Source organism: Nannobrachium achirus (genome assembly GCF_963921795.1).
Source record: "Nannobrachium achirus genome assembly, chromosome: 1".
NCBI classification, from domain to species: Eukaryota; Metazoa; Chordata; class Actinopteri; order Myctophiformes; family Myctophidae; genus Nannobrachium; species Nannobrachium achirus.
Window position 1 is genome coordinate 70,069,389 of NC_137810.1, and position 26,897 is coordinate 70,096,285.

At 40.5% G+C, this 26,897-nt stretch overlaps 1 protein-coding gene across 1 annotated transcript in view; it reads left to right on the top strand.

Annotated features, from left to right (window-relative positions):
- The window catches only part of LOC308289640 (uncharacterized protein), a gene marked incomplete at both ends in the record, with an annotated part of 158,574 nt that overhangs the window by 19,057 nt on the left and 112,620 nt on the right, over nucleotides 1-26,897 (top strand). The window contains 2 exons of the mRNA XM_080731380.1: nucleotides 1,965-2,279; nucleotides 11,313-11,426. Of these exons, the coding sequence (XP_080587506.1) occupies nucleotides 1,965-2,279; nucleotides 11,313-11,426 (429 nt within the window). The remainder of the gene's footprint in view (nucleotides 1-1,964; nucleotides 2,280-11,312; nucleotides 11,427-26,897) is intronic.

Here is a 26,897-nt window from a genome sequence, read left to right on the forward strand (position 1 = left end):
TGTGTCTCTATAGGGAACAAATCAGACTCTTTGCAGGCTCTTTGTGTCTCTATAGGGAACAAAGCAGACTCTTTGCAGGCTCTTTGTGTCTCTATAGGGAACAAAGCAGACTCTTTGCAGGCTCTTTGTGTCTCTATAGGGAACAAAGCAGACTCTTTGCAGACTCCTTGTGTCTCCATAGGGAACAAAGCAGGCTCTTTGTGTCTCCATAGGGAACAAAGCACTCTTTGTGTCTCCATAGGGAACAAAGCAGGCTCTTTGTGTCTCCATAGGGAACAAAGCAGGCTCTTTGTGTCTCCATAGAGAACAAAGCAGGCTCTTTGTTTCTCCATAGGGAACAAAGCGGGCTCTTTCTGTCTCCATAGAGAACAAAGCAGGCTCTTTGTGTCTCCTTAGGGAACAAAGCAGGCTCTTTGTGTCTCCATAGGGAACAAAGCAGGCTCTTTGTGTCTCCATAGGGAACAAAGCAGACTCTTTGTGTCTAGTTGTAAAAAGGAGAACTGTCAAAATGCTAAAATAATATATATAATAATTGTATCTAATAATAATTGATTGTGTGGCCACGGCATGCACACAGAGAAAGACAGTTATACGTTGTGTTTTGCTCTGTGTATGTTAGTGACACCCGACACCGTTGTTTCAGCTGCAGACAGAGGAGAGGCAGGAAAAGACTGCTCTCCTCTCTTCCTTAAAGTTCCCTCCATGAGCTTCTCTTGAAAGAAACATTTAAGAAACTGTAATAATTATGACAACAGTGAAAATGTAATGTAATATTTGTCCGTCTGTAATGTAAAGGAGCTGTAAGCAGCTTCTCTGTTCTCTGCTGCTCTCTGTCACTCACTGGTTTCACTCCAGACTCACTGCCTGCTCTCTTCACTCGTCTGTCTATGACCACAACATTTAGTTGAGTTAGCTCCGCCCCAGTCAATCTGCAAGCCCACAACGCACCGCTGACATAACGTGGTGTGGACTTGTAGGTTAGCTTTTTTGTCCCTGCACGAGGCCATTGTACGTTGAAGCAAATATAGCAGGCACCAGCAAGCAGACCCTATAGCCGCTTTCCAATCCGAAGGGTTCACACTTTGAGGTGCGCATTTGAAGGGCTATGACGTCACTGGGCCGCGCCAAATAGCAATCTACAAGCTCACAATGCGTTGCGTTGCGACGCATTGTGAGCTTGTAGATCTGTGACCAGTGATGTCATAGCCCTTGAAATGCGCACTTCAAAGTGTGAACCCTTCGGATTGGAAAGCGGCTTATGACATGAAAGTAGCACTGCTCTGTGTGTAGCAGGTGTAGGTTAGCCTAGTAAACTGACTCCTCCCATCTACGAGGCTAGGTGTAGGTGTGGCTGTGGGGAATGACAGGGAGGTGATCCCACAGAGCAGGGGTCTTCAACGTTCTAAGGCCAAGGACCCCTTAGTTGAGAGAGAGATGAAGCAGGGACCCCCACAACCCATAGATTCCATATAGTTTCATCATTTGACGGCACAATCATCAGTGTATTTTGGATTCATGTCAATTTGTGTTTTCAGATATTTAACCACTTGAACCGTCAATACATAATACATTTGGCCTTTCACTCTGTACTTAGTCTGCTCTTTTTCCCCTCTACACCAAAGCTCTTTACCAAAAATAGCCGATCTACAAGCTCACAACGCCTCGCAGCGCGAGGTGTTGTGAGCTTGTAGATCGGCTATTTTTGGCTAAAGTTATCAGAATATGGACGCTAGGGTTCAATTGGTTAATATAAAAAAGGAGGAAGAAAAAAAGCTTCTATCACACAAAGATTTGGAGGACCCCCTGTAGTAACTCTGAGGACCCCCTAGGGTTCCCGGACCCCCTGTTGAAGACCCTTGCCACAGAGTGACTGTCAATCAACAACAGCCGTGGTGGACTGGAGGAGCACAGAATGAGTTCCTATGAGCTTAGACTGTGTGGGGGTTTCTGTGGTGTGAATGCAGGTTCACCCTCATGATGAGCAATGGCTTTCTGTGGTGTGAATGCAGGTTCACCCTCATGATGAGCAATGGCTTTCTGTGGTGTGAATGCAGCTTCACCCTCATGATGAGCAATGGCTTTCTGTGGTGTGAATGCAGCTTCACCCTCATGATGAACAATGGCTTTCTGTGGTGTGAATGCAGCTTCACCCTCATGATGAGCAATGGCTTTCTGTGGTGTGAATGCAGCTTCACCCTCATGATGAACAATGGCTTTCTGTGGTGTGAATGCAGCTTCACCCTCATGATGAGCAATGGCTTTCTGTGGTGTGAATGCAGGTTCACCTCATGATGAGCAATGCCTTTCTTTACTTTACTTTATTTGTTTATTTAGACAGGACAATGCATATTAATGAACACTACATAAATGCAATGTAAATACACTGGAATTAGCAAGAATGCTAAATTTCATCCATAGTCCCCACATGAAGACAAAACATGTATACCAACACACAGTAACCCTATATTAGGAGAGGGCATTTAAAACATACACACAAGTACTATATCATTCCTCCTGTAAACAAGAAACAACACATATTACCAACAAAACCCTACATTAGAAAAAAGAAAATCAGATGAAGCCACTCCTCCTCGACTCTTTCCACATGTATTTCTGCCATGCACATCAGCAGCATCTGAAGAGTCAGGGGACAACCTACAACCTTTAACAATGGATTCACAAAGTCATGTCAATTCCAAAATGTTGACTTTTACTACAAAAATGCAGTGTTATTTTATCTATGGTTTTGATTGATTGGAGAGTTTATTAGCAGTTTGCAATAGAAATAAAGTACAGTTTCATGACAGCACAAATCACTGGTACAAATGTAGGCTCCGGGGTGCTGCGTTGGTCACTCGCCAACAAGCTCAGCTCTTTGGCTGAATGGTTAACGTACACACCTGTTAAGTAGCGGCCCAGGTTCACCTCATGGTTGTTGCTCTCGGTCACGCCACATAAAGTCAACTACGTAAAAGGAGATCCTTTAATAAGGAGATCCTTTAATAAGGAGATCCTTTAATAAGGAGATCCTTTAATAAGCTTTATGGCTTATTTACAGGAACCACTTTATGTATCTTATATAACATTGAACAACAGACGGATAGAACACAGTACTTTGCATAGGATAACATCAATTACAAAAGCAGAAAAGAAAATAATAAAAAAAACAGGGCTCTAAAAACAACAGATCTTAGTCTATTCACAAGTCACGAGTAGCAGCCGCCTGAAGGTGACTTTTCAGACCAATTTTGAAGGAGGCTAGGGATTTGCTCTCCTTAAAGACCTGCGGTAGAAGGGGGCACGGTGGCGCAGTGATTAGCGCCTCACCTCACAGCTAGAAGGTCCTGGGTTCGATTCCCGCCGGGGGATGCTGTGGGCGCTGGGGGCGTGTTCCTCCCTCCGCGTCATCAGCGCCCACACCCTAGGTGGGGTTGGCGATAGGGCCCCTCTGTGTGGAGTTTGCATGTTCTCCCCGTGTCTCCTAGGGTAGATGCCCTCACAAAAACATACAGTAGTCCTGGTTTCTATACTACCTCCCCCTAGCCAGCCGGGTGCTCCCCAATTCCCCTGGCGCAGCAGGGGGAGAGCGGAAACCAGGACTACAGGTTAGGTAGTTGGCACTGGGTGAGAAAATGGGTTGCAAAAAATATATATATAAATAAAAACTAGAAGCTCGGCCGCCCGAAATGGGTTGCAAAAATATATATATATATAAATATATATATAAATAAAAACTAGAAGCTCGGCCGCCCGCGCCCTGGCCAACTCGGGAACAATGTAAATAGGGAATGAATGCCCCGCCCTTTAATGCAAACCCCATTATACCTGTTGTCATAGGATCTGTTTTGACAATCTGTTTGCGTGTGTCCATTTATGCCCATATATGGAGATATCTGTCTGTCTACGTCCATTTTATGCCCATATATGGAGATGGGCGGCCGAGCGTCTAGTGTAAATAGGGAATGAATGCCCCCCCTTTAATGCAAACCCCATTATACCTGGAGATATCTGTCTGTCCACGTCCATTTTATGCCCATATATGGAGATGAGCGGCCGAGCGTATAGTCGGCGCCCTGGCCAACTCGGGAACAATGTAAATAGGGAATGAATGCCCCGCCCTTTAATGCAAACCCCATTATACCTGTTGTCATAGGATTCATTTTGACCATCTGTTTGCAATTGTCCATTTATGCCCATATATGGAGATATATGTCTGTCTACGTCCATTTTATGTCCATATATGGAGATCTCTGTAGGACCCGTTTTGACCATTTGTTTGCCTGTGTCCATTTATGCCAATATATGGAGTTATCTGTAGGACCCGTATTGACCATCTGTTTGCCTGTGTACATTTATACTCATATATGGAGATATCTGTATCTGTCTGTCTGCATCCATTTTATGCCCATATGGAGATCTCTGTATCTGTTTGTCTGTGTCCCTTTATGCCCATTATGGAGATCTCTGTATCTGTCTGTGCCTCCGACTGTGTTGCAGACAGTGCCGGTTCCCCCTTTAATGCAAACCCCATTATACCTGTTGTCATAGGACCCGTTTTGACCATCTGTTTGCCTGTGTCCATTTATGCCCATTGACTCATGTGGTGTACGTGATGTCAGAGCCTTTTATGAAGTGATGTCACAATGAGTCAGCGCTTGCGCCGATTTCCTCCGGAACAGCCTGATGTCAACAATCAGCTCCGCATAAGGAGATTCCGAAGACTTAATGAGATGTGTCGGGTGTCTCCATATATGGGTTTCAACATTCAATACGTAACCATACGCAACCTGTCAACTGCCCGTATGACGTGAGAGCAAGTGAGAGCCTTCGTAACTCACCCCTTACTTTACTTACAGAGCGCCCCGGAGTTCCCTAGCTCCTGGGCTCCTTATTCCCCTTTATTATTTAAGTTTAGCGTGAGAGGGAACTGCCCGGGCTTATCCACATTATTCACCTGGTTCTCTTAAAGGCACAGCCCGCTAATTCCCCTGAACCCAACCGCTCTGAAGAGCACCCTGAACTTCGCTCACCTCGAAGTGAGAAAGAAAGACTTTAGTTTATGCCACACTCCGAGAGATTTTTTGTTGAGTCATCTAGCGTATATGTGATGTCAGAGCTTTTTATGAAGTGATGTCACAATGAGTCAGCGCTTGCTCCGGAACAGCCCGATGTCAGTCATCTCCGCATACGGAGATTCCAAACCTTTCGTGCCGGATCCGAAAAACTGTGTATCGTGTCGGGTCCAGGCCTAGCTAAGAACGTAGGCAAAGGTCTGAGCTGTCTGTGTGCGAAATTTGGAGTCTGTAGCACCAACCATGTGCTGTCAGGGCTCATCCAGGTACATGGGTATCTTGGAGATGTAGTGTATCTTGTACACCAGTAGTTAGTCAGGTACATGGGTATCTTGGAGGTGTAGTGTATCTTGTACACCAGGCCCATTGCAAGATGCTATACTCTGTCATTAGTTTATTGTTATGTGGTATTCATAATCATAATGCTTTGATGTGCCCAATCTCCCTGCCTGCCTCCCTCTCTCTCAGAGAGAGAGAGAGAGAGAGAGAGAGAGAGAGAGAGACCTGGGTGTCATAGGTGTCATATAACAACAGCAACAACAGCCAGTGATAAAGATACAATAAGATTAGAATGATATGAACGACATCTATCTAAGCCTACACTCACCTCCCCTTTCCACTGTAAACATCAGCTTCTTCTGTTTATTTTATTGGTGTCAGGCAGATTCGCCTAAAACTATGGAGTTCATAAGGTCAGGATAGCCGTGTGTATACCAGACCTACTAATGGTCACGGTGTGACACGTGACACCACTGTCAATTTAAATTACAAAGGGATAATATGCAAACATGGACAGAGGGTAGGCGAAATGGCTCTTAAACGGCTGTGTCTGTCTGTTGTGTGAATAGGCTAGTGTGCCAATTGTATTTCAGCTTGTGTTCATGCAGGGTGAACGCTGTCCTCACGTCAGTCAGCCCAATGATCTTCTATTGTGTGTTTAAACACTGACTACAGTCATAGCATAGGCTACTCATAACATAATAACTTGGAGTTGGAATGAGACATGGTGGGACTTGCCCAACTCGTTCCCTGACTATTATGTGTTCACCTGTGTATGACGATATCATCTAACTGACTGTAGCCCTAGAGCTGTAGAGGCGGGTCAAAGTCACACTATAAAGGAAATTAAAGTGCGAAGCTCGGGAACCATTTTGAGACGACAACAACTGTGAACTTGACAGTCTGTGCGGATGACAAAACAAAACAGAATGGACCAAACGTAACCAACTTTACGTAAAGTAAGTGTTGTTGTTTTAATATTCACTACTAGAAGCACTTGGTTCTCACAGGAACAGTTTATAGGCTACTTTATGCTTCTGGTTTCTACTAAAGCTACCACTCCCTGTTGTCTAGTCTGCCTGTCTGTACTTGTTCTCTGTGGTTAATCTGGTTATGAATCTTATGATTGATGTCACCAGCAAAATACTTATTTAGACAGAGCAGAACATTATGAAATAATTATGTTGATTATTTAACCCTTTAAGTGACACGTGCATTTGGCATAATTATTTATGATATTTTAAGACGGTAAACCTGCCGCGACAGCTTTGTACTCGGCGGCCTTTTTCCCACTCGGCTGAAACCTTGTTGGTTTCATTGTGAGTTAAGAGTGTCATCCGGTCTGGAGCCTGCCTACTGTATCCTGTTATTTGCGCGCTCGCACACCCTAACACCCTGCTAGCGGAACGGAGCACACATGCAAACACAGAGCGTTTCCGTTGCAGACCAGATGTGCAACATGCAGATAGACTTGATCCCAGTTTCTATGGTCTACTGCTCTGCTTGAATACAAGAGGAGGCTGCCTATGTGAGGGAGAAGTTGTTTTAAGGGTGTGGTCTGGTGTGGTTTGGTTGGTTTCCTTTTGAGTATTTAGTGTTTGTGAATGTAGTAAGCAATGTTACAATTAACATATTTAGAATAAAAATAATTGTAATCCAATCAAGAAAAATATGTACTGTATATTTTAAATATTTGAATACAAAGGAACTGTTGAGCTAGCTGACATCTCAAAGCTGCCAGCAGTCCATGACTTGGTTTAGTGAATGAAACATTATTTTAACCAGGGTAAAGAATGTTAATCAATAGTATTATAAACATGATATTCAAAGGTCTACCTTGTTCAGTTGGAACATGAGCGTCTCCCTGTTCTTCTATTGTGATATTTCAATTCTGTGGTGCAGTAGGACACCTGTTGGTTGACAAGAGCTACTGCATGCATCTGCATCTACTGTAGTCTCATCATTATGATGGTGATATTTTTGTTCATCTACTGTAGTCTCATCATTATGATGGTGATATTGTTGTTAATCTACTGTAGTCTCAGCATTATGATGGTGATATTGTTGCCTCATAGCAGCTCACAGTTAATATTTCAACATATCATCCTATGTCAGTGGCATATTGATAATACAGTATGATATTGAAAATATTACTGACACTGTTCTAGAAATGTGTTGTCGGCAACTAAACTAAAAAAAGGGCGTCCAGGTGCGAGGCATTTGCAACCGCACGCACCACTTGCACAACCCTAGCGGCTGCTCTGTGTGTGTGTGTGTGTGTGTGTGTGTGTGTGTGTGTGTGTGTGTGTGTGTGTGTGTGTGTGTGTGTGTGTGTGTGTGTGTGTGTGTGTGTGTGCGCGCGTGTGCAGGCTTGTGCACACATAGACCTTTTATCCCTCTGTAAAAAAGCGCCCTCTCCAGACCATGAATGCAGTTTTTACTATGGTGAAAGAAATGCAAATACCCTCTTTCCATGCCATACCTGAAGGCAGCATCTTTCCATGTCATACCTGAAGGCAGCATCTTTCCATGCCATACCTGAAGGCAGCATTCAAGAGAATTGCCTTGTCCAAACTCTCCTGAACTTGAATGCATGCATCATATGTTGAAAGAATTGCCCTCTCTGTGTAGAAATCCATGCCGTTTCACCACATCTCCAGTATTCACTCGATTATGCTTAGTTCAGGGTGGTATCGAGCTCCGAAAATAGCCGACCTCCAAGCTCACAGCACGTCGCTGTGTGTGTGTGTGTGTGTGTGTGTGTGTGTGTGTGTGTGTGTGTGTGTGTGTGTGTGTGTGTGTGTGTGTGTGTGTGTGTTTTGTGTATTCATTCATTAATCATTTACTATTTCCTGCTAACCTTGACAGGTTAAATAAAGACCAAAGATGAGTGAGTGTGTGGAGAGAGAGGAGGAGGAGGGAAGAGACAAACATCTCATCCACAGAGCAGAGTCTCCAACAGCCAGCTGTGGGTCTAAAGATGAACCTGGACCTCCACGCTTAAAGTAAGACAATCCTCCTGTACCATATACACACCAGAGGTCGCGCTAGGATTTTTAACAGCCAGTCACCGTGACCGGCATGATAAAAATTTACCGGACATCTGACGAAAATACCGGACATAATCATTTTAATGCATAAATTACAAGCAGGTGTACAAACAGCCAATAGCAACAGTTAAAGTAGTCTATTAGGCCTACTCACTGCATAGTTGGGACTGAAAACGAATTGAATGAAAAAGTAGGCTAAAAAGAAAGAAAGAAAAAAAAACGCTTCAATCTCGCATAAGGGAATTAATTATTGGACTAATCGCGCAGGCTGTCTGCATGTGGCACACTGCTTTCACAACAAGGTCTTTCTGTCATCATCTTTCATGCCAACAGTAGGCCTACAATACCATGTCTTGACTTAAGAATATTGAAAAATAGCATTTGCTTCATAAGGAAAGGTTGATAGATTCATCTGATCTGACCAGCAATGAATCCAATAGCCTACTCACTGTCGAGTGGTGACACAGACAGACAGTGCGTCCGTGCGCATGTTATGCAACTTTAGGAGAGTTGAAAAGGCTCTTCCTACTGTCTCCACTCCATCTCCTCATAAAGAACTTCAAACAAGTGTATAATGTTTGTTCATATGGGTTGATTGCTGACCGTGCTTGCATTCCTTAATTCCCATGGCTTTACATGCAGTGCGTGTCGCAAACTTACACTGAAATGAGCGAGCGAGTGAGCGAGAGAGAGAGAGAGAGAGAGAGAGAGTGAGAGCGAGCGAGCGAGAGAGAGAGAGAGAGAGAGAGAGAGAGAGAGAGAGGGAGGGCGGGCGAGCGAGAGGGAGAGAGAGAGAGAGAGAGAGAGAGAGAGAGAGAGAGATAGAGGCAGCCTGCGCATGAGGAGCAGACGGCGATAATGATAAATGACCATTGGTTTTTCAATCGGTCAGAATGTCCGGGAGGAATTTTATTTTCCGGTCTTGGCCATAAAAAAACGGTCAAAACCGGCAATTACCGGTCTAACGCGATCTGTGATACACACAATGGCAGTGGTGTAAAGTAACTAAGTAGTAGGCCTACTTAACTACTGTAATTTATGGGTATTTCCAGTTTACAGTACTTTTACGTCTACTCCACTGCTACATCTCGGATCCAAATATTTTACTTTTACTCCACTACAATAATTTGGCAATCTTAGTTATGGCTTTTTAACCCTTAAGTTCTGTTCAGATTCACTACACCTTCGTTCTGTTCGGGTCATTTTGACCCGGTGGATATTTGGTTTAAAAAAAACAACACTAATATAAATTTTAACTTAACAAATCATCATGATACATTGACTTTGACTCAATACCAAACAATTCATATGATATATTTTGTAAATGTTTGCATTTCTGCTTTGCTATATCACATTAAACACTGAAAGAGCTAGGCGTTTTTACTGATTTAGCTGAAATCCATGTAAAAAAAACACTTCATTTAATACTGGGCAATATTGCTCATGCTTATAGGAAGGGGGGGAGGGTTCAGAATGGGGCTTCGGAAGGGGGGTGTTAGAAGTGGGGGTGACTGTGTGTCTGTGTTTTGGCATAATACTGTGTATTTCTGTGCTTCCGGGTCAAAATGACCCGAACAGCACTTAAGGTTCAAAAAATATGAGGGGGGTGTAGCATGGGTGTAGTGCAAAAATATTTTTTTTACATGTTCATCTCAGAAGAATCTTTAAGGCCAGTGAGTTTCAGGTGGAAACATTTTTAACTTCTACCTTTTTTTTCCAAATGAAAATGTAAAACGGGTCAAAATGACCCGAACAGCACTTAAGGGTTAAGAAAGTCCAAAGCAAAGCCCATTGCCTCCAAAGCATGCTCTGTAGCAGGTTTGGCTCAGTCGCATTGTTGGAAGTGGAGGACATATGGTCAAGAGACGGGGACACAGGGTAATTGGGAGGAGAGGAGTCTATGTGTTCATTCAAATGATCATTGTATGAATATCAATATTGTGACTGGTCTAAACAACATCCTCCAGACTTCAGTAATGAACCTGGACCTCCACACACACAGTAAGATCACTGATCTCTGTGTGTCCAAAACGAGCCCTGGTTTGACTGCTTCCCAATAAAACAGTCAACTTGAAGCGAGTCAGTTTGTGAGCTAATGTAGAGCCCAAGTCCAAGTCCTATACGTGCTACTGCTTACTGAGGGAGTTCAGACATTTCCTTGTGTGCATAAATGATTATATTTATTAGCCTATTAAGTCCTATACTTTGACATGAAACAAATAAGTAAATAAATGAACGGTCAAACGCTACACACGACCACAGCCCCTTAAATGTTTTCCTCTGCCACTGGCAACACCAATAACAAGATGCCTCAAATGGTTCTTACAGCTATGATGTTGGTGGTTACCAGGACTGTTGTTATGTACAGACACGTCCTTTTTAAAGTTTCAACCTCCCAAACAAATAGCGAATATATTTGTTCTACAAGCTCTCAATGCTCAGCTTGTAGATCCACTATTTTAGAAGTGGGGCCTAAGTGGCAATTTTGTCTCTTTTTTCTTTTTTGCCATCCCCATTTCTTTCTGAAATTACGCCTCTGATTTCGCGTCAGTAGTTGAGAATACAATGTACCTGTCAAAGGTTGCTACACAGCTGATCTGTGATCAGCCTAAAGTCTGGTATTTCACCCACTGAGGACCTTCAAAACAATGGAGAGCAAAAGCAATTTATGATTACATTTACTTGTTTAGGTCTGGGAAATGTCCACAGTCAATACAGTAATAAGACTCATCAGACTCAATGTGCAAGGTTTCAATGTTGACAATTATTTGTATTTGATGAATAAATGCATACGAAAACTATGGACTCTGTGTTCAAGATTAGTTTTACTTATAATGTAGCATAATAATAAAAAATAAGAAACTAAAATAATTATCCATATGCTAATTGTGGTGTATCTTTATGATTCCAGAAGTGTTGACCACAGAGCAGAGTCTCCAACACCCAGCTGTGTGTCTATGAAGAGTGACCGCTCTAAAGGACTTGGGCCCGTCTTCAGTAATGAACCTGGACCTCCACACACACAGTAAGATCACTGATGTCTGTAAACAAAAGTAAAAATGTTATTTCTTTAAAATAATTATGGCTTGGGAATAAAAGTATTTAGTGAGAATACCGCTGCGAAAATATATATAATAATACTCGTGGTCATGGTAATTCAACAGACGCATGCACACAAGCACAGACGCACACTCCTTCAGCCCTGCCTACGGAACTCAACTGCGGCTCGTTCCTGCAGCAAGACTGTCGGGCCAAATAACCGCGATAATGCACACCCTCTCGTGTAATATTGCTTAAATATCCTAGGAGACAAGCTTTCACCACAATACACAACACAACCATGGGAAAGGACTAGTAAAATAATAATAATGTTCCATTGTCAGACCTACAGTAATGTATCAAATCACTTCATGGTCAGTGGAGAACTTTGACACTATTGATCTCTGTGAACTTCAACTGGAAAGACACAAACAATGTCTGGTATCTGCTCATAATGTAGAAAGTATTAGATACAACTAGAAAAATATTGTTCCTTCGAAACAATTGTGGGCTCGCTTCAAGCCAGAAAACAATGGCTATAAAAGTACAAAATGTCAAGATCGCAGGCAGTGCTCTCTTTGACGTTACTGACGTCAAAGATTGGTCCATTTTGTTCCAAAAATGTGTTGTGCAAAAGTTGACCCGCTGGTGGCGCTATAACAGGCCAATGTAAGAAGGGTGGTATCTGTTCCTTGACCTATTGGGAATGTGCTTGCAAGATTTCACGCACATTGCAGGCTGTGTTCATGATTTGAGGTGTTTTTGGCTTTGGCCACTTTATCGCTGCTTGCAGCTATATTCATTATTATTATTTGTTTTGTGTGTGTGCACTTCATAGGCATATTAGATAAAGGTCCTTAGATTGTGTGTAGAATGTTTCATGCAAATTGCAAAAAAAATCCTAACGGGTTTAAGCGTTTCACAAACTGCTCAAAATGATATAGCGCCCCCCTTTGGCCAATTGGGGTAAGATTGGTTTTAGTGATATTTGGACTAACACTCTACATCTTTGCCAAATGCCATGAACATGTTACTTTGCATGTATGATTTAGAGGCAGAAGAATAATTTGCATAAAACTGCAATATTCATTGAATTTATTTTAAAAAGCATGTTTCAATTTTAAAGAAATCCGATCTGACAGATCTTTAGATATCGGTCCAAAGTTCACGTAAAAAAAGTTTTGTGCACGTGGAGCGAAAATTCCAGAATAAAAGCGGGTTTACGCGTTTTACAAACTGCTCAAAATGGTGGAAAATGGAAGGGCGGAGCTTACTTAACAACGACACAGATGTCTTCCGCTTGAGTCAAAGCACGCGTGTAACAAGTTGCATGTCTTCAAACGAAACGAGTCATGACTTATGCCCGTTTGAAGTTTGAATTTTCAAACGCTTCGTATAGCGCCCCCCTTTGGCCGATTGGAATGAAATTGGTTTCAGTGATACTTTGACTAACCCTCCACATCATTGCCAAATGCCATGAACGTGTAACTTTGCATGTATGATTTAGAGGCAGAAGAATAATTTGCATAAAACCGCAATATTGATAGAATTATTAAAAAAATATATTTCACTTTAAAAGAAATCTGCCGAGATTAGTTTGACCGTATTGGTCCAAAGTTCATGTGAAAAAAGTTTCGTGCGCGTATCGAAAAAAAACCCAGGAGGAGATAGATTTTTACTGTTTTTCATATAATTCCGAATTGTGGGAGACCTAAAGGTCAGAGGTCAAAAGTTAGAGGGTAAAAGTTGTTCGGCATGAGGAGACGCATACGTGTATACAGGTTTCATGCCTGTACCTCAAACACAGCATGAGCTATACCTGTTCAAAGTTTGCACTTTCGAAGGCTTCCTACAGCGCCACCATTTGGCCGATTGCTATAGAAAATAATAGCACACTTCGCCACTGTAAACTGAACACATTGATGTTTTTATTTTCATTTTCTCACTAAGTATGTAGGAGTAGAAAGGAACCGAAGTTTTGAGGAGAACTTGTGGGCTCGCTTCAAGCCAGAAAACAATGGCTATAAAAGCACAAAATGTCAAGATCGCAGGCAGTGCTCTCTTTGACGTTACTGACGTCAAAGATTGGTCCATTTTGTTCCAAAAATGTGTTATGCAAAAGTTGACCCGCTGGTGGCGCTTTAACAGGCCAATGTGAGAAGGTTGGTATCTGTTCCTTGACCTATTGGGAATGTGCTTGCAAGATTTCACGCACATCCCAGGCTGTGTTCATGATTTGAGGTGTTTTTGGCTTTGGACACTTTATCGCTGCTTGCAGCTATATTTATTATTATTATTTTATAATTTTTTTGTGTGCACTTCATAGGCATGTTAGATAAAGGTCCTTAGATTGCGTGTAGAATGTTTCATGCAAATTGCAAAAAAAATCCTAGAATAAAAACGGGTTTAAGCGTTTTACAAACTGCTCAAAATTATATAGCGCCCCCCTTTGGCCATTTGGGGTAAGTGATATTTGAACTAACCCTCTACACTATTATGTCATGAAAATGTGACTTTGCATGTATGATTTAGAGGCAGAAGAATTATTTGCATAAAAATGCAATATTGTTTGAATTATTTAAAAAAGCATGTTTCAATGTTAAAGAAATCCGATCTGACAGATCTTTTGATATCGGTCCAAAGTTCACGTAAAAAAAGGTTTTGTGCACGTGACGCGAAAATTCCAGAATAATAGCTGGTTTACGCGTTTTACAAACTGCTCAAAATGGCGGAAAATCGAAGGGCGGAGCTTACTTAACAACGACACAGATGTCTTCCGCTTGAGTCAAAGCACGCGTGTAACAAGTTGCATGTCTTCAAACGAAACGAGTCATGACTTATGCCCGTTTGAAGTTTGGATTTTCAAACGCTTCGTATAGCGCCCCCCTTTGGCCGATTGGAATAAAATTGGTTTCAGTGATACTTTGACTAACCCTCCACATCTTTGCCAAATGCCATGAACGTGTACCTTTGCATGTATGATTTAGAGGCCGAAGAATAATTTGCATAAAACCGCAATATTGATTGAATTATTAAAAAAATATATTTCACTTTAAAAGAAATCCGCCGAGACTAGTTTGACCGTATTGGTCCAAAGTTCATGTGAAAAACGTTTTGTGCGCGTTATGCAAAAATCCCAGGAGGAGATAGATTTTTACTGTTTTTCATATAATTCCAAATTGTGGGAGACCTAAAGGTCAGAGGTCAAAAGTTAGAGGGTAAAAGTTGTTCGGCATGAGGAGACGCATAAGTGTATACAGGTTTCATGGCTGTACGTATAACACAGCATGAGCTATACCTGTTCAAAGATCGCACTTTCGAAGGCTTCCTACAGCGCCACCATTTGGCCGGTTGCTGTAAAAAATAATAGCACACTTCGCCACTGTAAGCTGAACACATTGATGTTTTGATTTTCATTTTCTCACTAAGAATGTAGGAGTAGAAAGGAACCGAAGTTTTGAGGAGAACTTGATATGACGGTTAGATATTGTCACTAGAAAATATTGTTCCTTCGAAACAATTGTGGGCTCGCTTCAAGCCAGAAAACAATGGCTATAAATGTACAAAATGTCAAGATCGCAGGCAGTGCTCTCTTTGACGTTACTGACATCAAAGATTGGTCCATTTTGTTCCAAAATTGTGTTGTGCAAAAGTTGACCCGCTGGTGGCGCTATAACAGGCCAATGTAAGAAGGGTGGTATCTGCTCCTTGACCTATTGGGAATGTGTTTGCAAGATTTCACGCACATTGCAGGCTGTGTTCATGATTTGAGGTGTTTTTGGCTTTGGACACTTTATCGCTGCTTGCAGCTATATTCATTATTATTATAATTCTTTTGTGTGTGTGCACTTCATAGGCATATTAGATAAAGGTCCTTAGATTGTGTGTAGAATGTTTCATGCAAATTGCAAAAAAAAAAAAATCCCAACGGGTTTAAGCGTTTCACAAACTGCTCAAAATGATATAGCGCCCCCCTTTGGCCAATTGGGGTAAGATTGGTTTTAGTGATATTTGGACACTCTACATCTTTGCCAAATGCCATGAACATGTTACTTTGCATGTATGATTTAGAGGCAGAAGAATAATTTGCATAAAACTGCAATATTCATTGAATTTATTTTAAAAAGCATGTTTCAATTTTAAAGAAATCCGATCTGACAGATCTTTAGATATCGGTCCAAAGTTCACGTAAAAAAAGTTTTGTGCACGTGGAGCGAAAATTCCAGAATAAAAGCGGGTTTACGCGTTTTACAAACTGCTCAAAATGGCGGAAAACCGAAGGGCGGAGCTTACTTAACAACGACACAGATGTCTTCCGCTCGAGTCAAAGCACGCGTGTAACAAGTTGCATGTCTTCAAACGAAACGAGTCATGACTTATGCCCGTTTGAAGTTTGAATTTTCAAACGCTTCGTATAGCGCCCCCCTTTGGCCGATTGGAATAAAATTGGTTTCAGTGATACTTTGACTAACTCTCTACATCTTTGCCAAATGCCATGAACGTGTAACTTTGCATGTATGATTTAGAGGCAGAAGAATAATTTGCATAAAACCGCAATATCTATTGAATTATTAAAAAAATGATATTTCACTTTAAAAGAAATCCGCCGAGATAAATCTGACCGTATTGGTCCAAAGTTCATGTGAAAAAAGTTTTGTGCGTGTAACGAAAAAAACCCAGGAGGAGATAGATTTTTACTGTTTTTCATATAATTCCGAATTGTGGGAGACCTAAAGGTCAGAGGTCAAAAGTTAGAGGGTAAAAGTTGTTCGGCATGAGGAGACGCATACGTGTATACAGGTTTCATGGCTGTACCTAAAACACAGCATGATCTATACCTGTTCAAAGATCGCACTTTCGAAGGCTTCCTACAGCGCCACCATTTGGCTGATTGCTGTAAAAAGTAATAGCACACTGCGCCACAGTAAGCTGAACACATTGATGTTTTTATTTTCATTTTCTCACTAAGTATGTAGGAGTAGAAAGGAACCGAAGATCCCGTCTACTGATTGCCTGATAGATAAATAAACTAGAAAAATATTGTTCCTTCGAAACAATTGTGGGCTCGCTTCAAGCCAGAAAACAATGGCTATAAAAGTACAAAATGTCAAGATCGCAGGCAGTGCTCTCTTTGACGTTACTGACGTCAAAGATTGGTCCATTTTGTTCCAAAAATGTGTTGTGCAAAAGTTGACCCGCTGGTGGCGCTATAACAGGCCAATGTGAGAAGGTTGGTATCTGTTCCTTGACCTATTGGGAATGTGCTTGCAAGATTTCACGCACATCCCAGGCTGTGTTCATGATTTGAGGTGTTTTTGGCTTTGGACACTTTATCGCTGCTTGCAGCTATATTTATTATTATTATTTTATAATTTTTTTGTGTGCACTTCATAGGCATGTTAGATAAAGGTCCTTAGATTGTGTGTAGAATGTTTCATGCAAATTGCAAAAAAAATCCTAGAATAAAAACGGGTTTAAGCGTTTTACAAACTGCTCAAAATTATATAGCGCCCCCCTTTGGCCATTTGGGGTAAGATTGGTTTCAGTGATATTTGAACTAACCCTCTACACTATTTTGTCATGAAAATGTGACTTTGCTTGTATGTTTTAGAGGCAGAAGAATAATTTGCATAAAAATGCAATATTGTTTGAATTATTTAAAAAAGCATGTTTCAATGTTAAAGAAATCCGATCTGACAGATCTTTAGATATCGGTCCAAAGTTCACGTAAAAAAAGTTTTGTGCACGTGACGCGAAAATTCCAGAATAAAAGCGGGTTTACGCGTTTTACAAACTGCTCAAAGTGGCGGAAAATCGAAGGGCGGAGCTTACTTAACAACGACACAGATGTCTTCCGCTTGAGTCAAAGCACGCGTGTAACAAGTTGCATGTCTTCAAACGAAACGAGTCATGACTTATGCCCGTTTGAAGTTTGAATTTTCAGACGCTTCGTATAGCGCCCCCCTTTGGCCGATTGGAATAAAATTGGTTTCAGTGATACCTTGACTAACCCTCTACATCTTTGCCAAATGCCATGAACGTGTAACTTTGCATGTATGATTTAGAGGCCGAAGAATAATTTGCATAAAACCGCAATATATATTAAATTATTAAAAAATTATATTTCACTTTAAAAGAAATCCGCCGAGATTAGTTTGACCGTATTGGTCCAAAGTTCATGTGAAAAAAGTTTTGTGCACTTGACGCGAAAATCCCAGGAGGAGATAGATTTTTACTGTTTTTCATCTAATTCCGAATTGTGGGAGACCTAAAGGTCAGAGGTCAAAAGTTAGAGGGTAAAAGTTGTTAGGCATGAGGAGACGCATACGTGTATACAGGTTTCATGGCTGTACCTAAAACACAGCATGAGCTATACCTGTTCAAAGTTCGCACTTTCGAAGGCTTCCTACAGCGCCACCATTTGGCCGATTGCTATAAAAAATAATAGCACACTTCGCCACTGTAAACTGAACACATTGATGTTTTTATTTTCATTTTCTCACTAAGTATGTAGGAGTAGAAAGGAACCGAAAATCCCGTCTACTTACTAGATAAATAAATAAATAATGACAATATCTAAAGTGTGCTCGCCAGGTACTGGCGAGCCCACAACTAGAAAAATATTGTTCCTTCGAAACAATTGTGGGCTCGCTTCAAGCCAGAAAACAATGGCTATAAAAGTACAAAATGTCAAGATCGCAGGCAGTGCTCACTTTGACGTTACTGACGTCAAAGATTGGTCCATTTTGTTCCAAAAATGTGTTATGCAAAAGTTGACCCGCTGGTGGCGCTATAACAGGCCAATGTGAGAAGGGTGGTATCTGTTCCTTGACCTATTGGGAATGTGCTTGCAAGATTTCAAGCACATTGCAGGCTGTGTTCATGATTTGAGGTGTTTTTGGCTTTGGCCACTTTATCGCTGCTTGCAGCTAGATTTATTATTATTATTTTATATTTTTTTTGTGTGCACTTCATAGGCATGTTAGATAAAGGTCCTTAGATTGCGTGTAGAATGTTTCATGCAAATTGCAAAAAAACTCCTAGAATAAAAACGGGTTTAAGCGTTTTACAAACTGCTCAAAATTATATAGCGCCCCCCTTTGGCCATTTGGGGTAAGATTGGTTTCAGTGATATTTGAACTAACCCTCTACACTATTTTGTCATGAAAATGTGACTTTGTATGTATGTTTTAGAGGCAGAAGAATAATTTGCATAAAACTGCAATATTGTTTGAATTATTTAAAAAAGCATGTTTCAATGTTAAAGAAATCCGATCTGACAGATCTTTAGATATCGGTCCAAAGTTCACGTAAAAAAAGTTTTGTGCACGTGACGCGAAAATTCCAGAATAAAAGCGGGTTTACGCGTTTTACAAACTGCTCAAAATGGCGGAAAATCGAAGGGCGGAGCTTACTTAACAACAACACAGATGTCTTCCGCTTGAGTCAAAGCACGCGTGTAACAAGTTGCATGTCTTCAAACGAAACGAGTCATGACTTATGCCTGTTTGAAGTTTGAATTTTCAGACGCTTCGTATAGCGCCCCCCTTTGGCCAATTGGAATAAAATTGGTTTCAGTGATACTTTGACTAACCCTCCACATCTTTGCCAAATGCCATGAACGTGTAACTTTGCATGTATGATTTAGAGGCCGAAGAATAATTTGCATAAAACCGCAACATATATTGAATTATTAAAAAATCATTATTTAACGTACAAACTTCTCACCACATAGCCTGTGTAGATATAGGTTCAAAGTTCATGTGAAAAAAAGTTTCGTGCACTTGACGCGAAAATCCCAGGAGGAGATAGATTTTTACTGTTTTTCATATAATTCCGAATTGTGGGAGACCTAAAGGTCAGAGGTCAAAAGTCAGAGGCTAAAAGTTGTTCGGCATGAGGAGACGCATACGTGTATACAGGTTTCATGCCTGTACCTCAAACACAGCATGAGCTATACCTGTTCAAAGTTCGCACTTTCGAAGGCTTCCTACAGCGCCACCATTTGGCCGATTGCTGTAAAAAGTAATAGCACACGTCGCCACAGTAAGCTGAACACATTGATGTTTTTATTTTCATTTTCTCACTAGGTATGTAGGAGTTGATAGCGGACAAAGTATTGAGGAGAACTTGATATGTATGTCTGATAGATAAACTAGAAAATATTGTTCCTTCGAAACAATTGTGGGCTCGCTTCAAGCCAGAAAACAATGGCTATAAAAGTACAAAATGTCAAGATCGCAGGCAGTGCTCACTTTGAAGTTACTGACGTCAAAGATTGGTCCATTTTGCTCCAAAAATGTGTTATGCAAAAGTTGACCCGCGGGTGGCGCTAAAACAGGCCAATGTGAGAAGGGTGGTATCTGTTCCTTGACTTATTGGGAATGTGCTTGCAAGATTTCACGCACATTGCAGGCTGTGTTCATGATTTGAGGTGTTTTTGGCTTTGGCCACTTTATCGCTGCTTGCAGCTATATTTATTATTATTAATTATAATCTTTTTTTTGTGTGTGCACTTCATAGGCATATTAGATAAAGGTCCTTAGATTGTGTGTAAATTCATGCAAATTGCTAAAAGAAATCCTAACGGGTTTAAGCGTTTCACAAACTGCTCAAAATGATATAGCGCCCCCCTTTGGCCAATTGGAGTAAGATTGGTTTTAGTGATATTTGGACTAACACTCTACATCTTTGCCAAATGCCATGAACATGTGACTTTGCATGTATGTTTTAGAGGCAGAATAATAATTTGCATAAAAATGCAATATTGTTTGAATTATTTAAAAAAAGCATGTTTCAATGTTAAAGAAATCCGATCTGACAGATCTTTAGATATCGGTCCAAAGTTCATGTAAAAAAAGTTTTGTGCACGTGGAGCGAAAATTCCAGAATAAAAGTGGGTTTACGCGTTTTACAAACTGCTCAAAATGGCGGAAAACCGAAGGGCGGAGCTTACTTAAAAACGACACAGATGTCTTCCGCTCGAGTCAAAGCACGCGTGTAACAAGTTGCATGTCTTCAAACGAAACGAGTCATGACTTATGCCCGTTTGAAGTTTGAATTTTCAAACGCTTCGTATAGCGCCCCCCTTTGGCCGATTGGAATAAAATTGGTTTCAGTGATACTTTGACTAACCCTCTACATCTTTGCCAAATGCCATGAACGTGTAACTTTGCATGTATGATTTAGAGGCAGAAGAATAATTAGCATAAAACCGCAATATCTATTGAATTATTAAAAAATGATATTTCACTTTAAAAGAAATCCGCCGAGATAAATCTGACCGTATTGGTCCAAAGTTCATGTGAAAAAAGTTTCGTGTGCGTAACGAAAAAAATAGATAGATTTTTACTGTTTTTCATATAATTCCGAATTGTGGGAGACCTAAAGGTCAGAGGTCAAAAGTTAGAGGGTAAAAGTTGTTCGGCATGAGGAGACGCATAAGTGTATACAGGTTTCATGGCTGTACCTAAAACACAGCATGAGCTATACCTGTTCAAAGTTCGCACTTTCGAAGGCTTCCTACAGCGCCACCATTTGGCCGATTGCTGTAAAAAGTAATAGCACACTGCGCCACAGTAAGCTGAACACATTGATGTTTCATTTTCATTTTCTCACTAAGTATGTAGGAGTAGAAAGGAACCGAAATCCCGTCTACTGTATGACTGCCTGATAGATAAAATAAACTAGAAAAATATTGTTCCTTCGAAACAATTGTGGGCTCGCTTCAAGCCAGAAAACAATGGCTATAAAAGCACAAAATGTCAAGATCGCAGGCAGTGCTCTCTTTGACGTTACTGACGTCAAAGATTGGTCCATTTTGTTCCAAAAATGTGTTGTGCAAAAGTTGACCCGCTGGTGGCGCTATAACAGGCCAATGTGAGAAGGTTGGTATCTGTTCCTTGACCTATTGGGAATGTGCTTGCAAGATTTCACGCACATCCCAGGCTGTGTTCATGATTTGAGGTGTTTTTGGCTTTGGACACTTTATCGCTGCTTGCAGCTATATTTATTATTATTATTTTATAATTTTTTTGTGTGCAGTGCACTTTATAGGCATGTTAGATAAAGGTCCTTAGATTGCGTGTAGAATGTTTCATGCAAATTGCAAAAAAAATCCTAGAATAAAAACGGGTTTAAGCGTTTTACAAACTGCTCAAAATTATATAGCGCCCCCCTTTGGCCATTTGGGGTGAGATTGGTTTCAGTGATATTTGAACTAACCCTCTACACTATTTTGTCATGAAAATGTGACTTTGCTTGTATGTTTTAGAGGCAGAAGAATAATTTGCATAAAAATGCAATATTGTTTGAATTATTTAAAAAAGCATGTTTCAATGTTAAAGAAATCCGATCTGACAGATCTTTAGATATCGGTCCAAAGTTCACGTAAAAAAAAGTTTTGTGCACGTGACGCGAAAATTCCAGAATAAAAGCGGGTTTACGCGTTTTACAAACTGCTCAAAGTGGCGGAAAATCGAAGGGCGGAGCTTACTTAACAACGACACAGATGTCTTCCGCTTGAGTCAAAGCACGCGTGTAACAAGTTGCATGTCTTCAAACGAAACGAGTCATGACTTATGCCCGTTTAAAGTTTGAATTTTCAGACGCTTCGTATAGCGCCCCCCTTTGGCCGATTGGAATAAAATTGGTTTCAGTGATACCTTGACTAACCCTCTACATCTTTGCCAAATGCCATGAACGTGTAACTTTGCATGTATGATTTAGAGGCCGAAGAATAATTTGCATAAAACTGCAATATTTATTGAATTATTAAAAAATTATATTTCACTTTAAAAGAAATCCGCCGAGATTAGTTTGACCGTATTGGTCCAAAGTTCATGTGAAAAAAGTTTTGTGCGCGTATCGAAAAAAACCCAGGAGGAGATAGATTTTTACTGTTTTTCATATAATTCCGAATTGTGGGAGATCTAAAGGTCAGAGGTCAAAAGTCAGAGGCTAAAAGTTGTTCGGCATGAGGAGACGCATACGTGTATACAGGTTTCATGCCTGTACCTCAAACACAGCATGAGCTATACCTGTTCAAAGTTCGCACTTTCGAAGGCTTCCTACAGCGCCACCATTTGGCCGATTGCTGTAAAAAGTAATAGCACACTTCGCCACTGTAAACTGAACACATTGATGTTTTTATTTTCATTTTCTCACTAAGTATGTAGGAGTAGAAAGGAACCGAAAATCCCGTCTACTTACTAGATAAACAAATAAATAAATAAATAAATAATGACAATATCTAAAGTGTGCTCGCCAGGTACTGGCGAGCCCACAATAATGACAATATCTAGAGTGTGCTCGCCTTATAGGCGAGCCCACAACTAGAAAAATATTGTTCCTTCGAAACAATTGTGGGCTCGCTTCAAGCCAGAAAACAATGGCTATAAAAGTACAAAATGTCAAGATCGCAGGCAGTGCTCTCTTTGACGTTACTGACGTCAAAGATTGGTCCATTTTGTTCCAAAAATGTGTTGTGCAAAAGTTGACCCGCTGGTGGCGCTATAACAGGCCAATGTAAGAAGGGTATCTGTTCCTTGACCTATTGGGAATGTACTTGCAAGATTTCACGCACATTGCAGGCTGTGTTCATGATTTGAGGTGTTTTTGGCTTTGGCCACTTTATCGCTGCTTGCAGCTATATTTATTATTATTTTTTATTTTTTTTGTGTGTGTGCACTTCATAGGCATATTAGATAAAGGTCCTTAGATTGTGTGTAGAATGTTTTATGCAAATTGCTAAAAAAATCCTAACGAGTTTAAGCGTTTCACAAACTGCTCAAAATGATATAGCGCCCCCCTTTGGCCAATTGGGGTAAGATTGGTTTTAGTGATATTTGGACTAACACTCTACATCTTTGCCAAATGCCATGAACATGTTACTTTGCATGTATGATTATGAGGCAGAAGAATAATTTGCATAAAACTGCAATATTCATTGAATTTATTTAAAAAAGCATGTTGTAATTTTAAAGAAATCCGATCTGACAGATCTTTAGATATTGGTCCCAAGTTCACGTAAAAAAGGTTTTGTGCACGTGACGCGAAAATTCCAGAATAAAAGCGGGTTTACGTGTTTTACAAACTGCTCAAATTGGCGGAAAATCGAAGGGCGGAGCTTACTTAACAACGATACAGATGTCTTCCGCTTGAGTCAAAGCACGCGTGTAAACAAGTTGCATGTCTTAAAACGAAACGAGTCATGACTTATGCCCGTTTGAAGTTTGAATTTTCAAACGCTTCGTATAGCGCCCCCCTTTGGCCGATTGGAATAAAATTGGTTTCAGTGATACTTTGACTAACCCTCTACATCTTTGCCAAATGCCATGAACGTGTAACTTTGCATGTATGATTTAGAGGCCGAAGAATAATTTGCATGAAACCGCAATATTGATTGAATTATTAAAAAATTATATTTCACTTTAAAAGAAATCCGACCAGACTAGTTTGACCGTATTGGTCCAAAGTTCATGTGAAAAAAGTTTTGTGCGCGTAACGCAAAAATCCCAGGAGGAGATAGATTTTTACTGTTTTTTATATAATTCAAAATTCTGGGGGATCTAAAGGTCAGAGGTCAAAAGTTAGAGGGTAAAAGTTGTTCGGCATGAGGAGACGCATACGTGTATACAGGTTTCATGACTGTACGTATAACAGAGCATGAGCTCTATCTGTTCAAAGTTCGCACTTTCGAAGGCTTCCTACAGCGCCACCATTTGGCCGATTGCTGTAAAAAATAATAGCACACTTCGCCACTGTAAGCTGAACACATTGATGTTTTTATTTTCATTTTCTGTCTAAGTATGTAGGAGTAGAAAGGAACCGAAGTTTTGAGGAGAACTTGATATGACGGTTAGATATTGTCACTAGAAAAATATTGTTCCTTCGAAACAATTGTGGGCTCGCTTCAAGCCAGAAAACAATGGCTATAAAAGTACAAAATGTCAAGATCGCAGGCAGTGCTCTCTTTGACGTTACTGACGTCAAAGATTGGTCCATTTTGTTCCAAAAATGTGTTGTGCAAAAGTTGACCCGCTGGTGGCGCTATAACAGGCCAATGTAAGAAGGGTGGTATCTGTTCCTTGACCTATTGGGAATGTGTTTGCAAGATTTCACGCACATTGCAGGCTGTGTTCATGATTTGAGGTGTTTTTGGCTTTGGCCACTTTATCGCTGCTTGCAGCTATATTCATTATTTTTTTTTGTGTGTGTGTGCACTTCATAGGCATATTAGATAAAGGTCCTTAGATTGTGTGTAGAATGTTTCATGCAAATTGCAAAAAAAAATCCTAACGGGTTTAAGCGTTTCACAAACTGCTCAAAATGATATAGCGCCCCCCTTTGGCCAATTGGGGTAAGATTGGTTTTAGTGATATTTGGACTAACACTCTACATCTTTGCCAAATGCCATGAACATGTTACTTTGCATGTATGATTTAGAGGCAGAAGAATAATTTGCATAAAACTGCAATATTCATTGAATTTATTTAAAAAAGCATGTTTCAATTTTAAAGAAATCCGATCTGACAGATCTTTAGATATCGGTCCAAAGTTCACGTAAAAAAAGTTTTGTGCACGTGGAGCGAAAATTCCAGAATAAAAGCGGGTTTACGCGTTTTACAAACTGCTCAAAATGGCGGAAAATCGAAGGGCGGAGCTTACTTAACAACGACACAGATGTCTTCCGCTTGAGTCAAAGCACGCGTGTAACAAGTTGCATGTCTTCAAACGAAACGAGTCATGACTTATGCCCGTTTGAAGTTTGAATTTTCAAACGCTTCGTATAGCGCCCCCCTTTGGCCGATTGGAATAAAATTGGTTTCAGTGATACTTTGACTAACCCTCCACATCTTTGCCAAATGCCATGAACGTGTAACTTTGCATGTATGATTTAGAGGCCGAAGAATAATTTGCATAAAACCTCAATATTGATTGAATTATAAAAAAAATATATTTCACTTTAAAAGAAATCCGCCGAGACTAGTTTGACCGTATTGGTCCAAAGTTCATGTGAAAAAGGTTTTGTACGCGTTATGCAAAAATCCCAGGAGGAGATAGATTTTTACTGTTTTTCATATAATTCAAAATTCTGGGGGATCTAAAGGTCAGAGGTCAAAAGTCAGAGCATAAAAGTTGTTCGGCATGAGGAGACGCATACGTGTATACAGGTTTCATGGCTGGACCTCAAACACAGCATGAGCTATACCTGTTCAAAGTTCGCACTTTCGAAGGCTTCCTACAGCGCCACCATTTGGCCGATTGCTGTAAAAAGTAATAGCACACGTCGCCACAGTAAGCTGAATACATTGATGTTTTTATTTTCATTTTCTCACTAAGTATGTAGGAGTAGAAAGGAACCGAAGTTTTTTGATACTTGCACTGACTGCCTGCCTAGTATAGAAATAATGACAATATCTAAAGTGTGCTCGCCTTATAGGCGAGCCCACAACTAGAAAAATATTGTTCCTTCGAAACAATTGTGGGCTCGCTTCAAGCCAGAAAACAATGGCTATAAAAGTACAAAATGTCAAGATCGCAGGCAGTGCTCTCTTTGACGTTACTGACGTCAAAGATTGGTCCATTTTGTTCCAAAAATGTGTTGTGCAAAAGTTGACCCGCTGGTGGCGCTATAACAGGCCAATGTAACAAGGGTGGTATCTGTTCCTTGACCTATTGGGAATGTGCTTGCAAGATTTCACGCACATTGCAGGCTGTGTTCATGATTTGAGGTGTTTTTGGCTTTGGCCACTTTATCGCTGCTTGCAGCTATATTCATTTTTTTATTTTTTTTTGTGTGTGTGCACTTCATAGGCATATTAGATAAAGGTCCTTAGATTGTGTGTAGAATGTTTCATGCAAATTGCAAAAAAAAATCCTAACGGGTTTAAGCGTTTCACAAACTGCTCAAAATGATATAGCGCCCCCTTTGGCCAATTGGGGGAAGATTGGTTTTAGTGATATTTGGACTAACACTCTACATCTTTGCCAAATGCCATGAACATGTTACTTTGCATGTATGATTTAGAGGCAGAAGAATAATTTGCATAAAACTGCAATATTCATTGAATTTATTTAAAAAAGCATGTTTCAATTTTAAAGAAATCCGATCTGACAGATCTTTAGATATCGGTCCAAAGTTCACGTAAAAAAAGTTTTGTGCACGTGGAGCGAAAATTCCAGAATAAAAGCGGGTTTACACGTTTTACGAACTGCTCAAAATGGCGGAAAATCGAAGGGCGGAGCTTACTTAACAACGACACAGATGTCTTCCGCTCGAGTCAAAGCACGCGTGTAACAAGTTGCATGTCTTCAAACAAAACGAGTCATGACTTATACCCGTTTGAAGTTTGAATTTTCAAACGCTTCGTATAGCGCCACCCTTTGGCCGATTGGAATAAGATTGGTTTCAGTGATATTTTGACTAACCCTCTACATCTTTGCCAAATGCCAT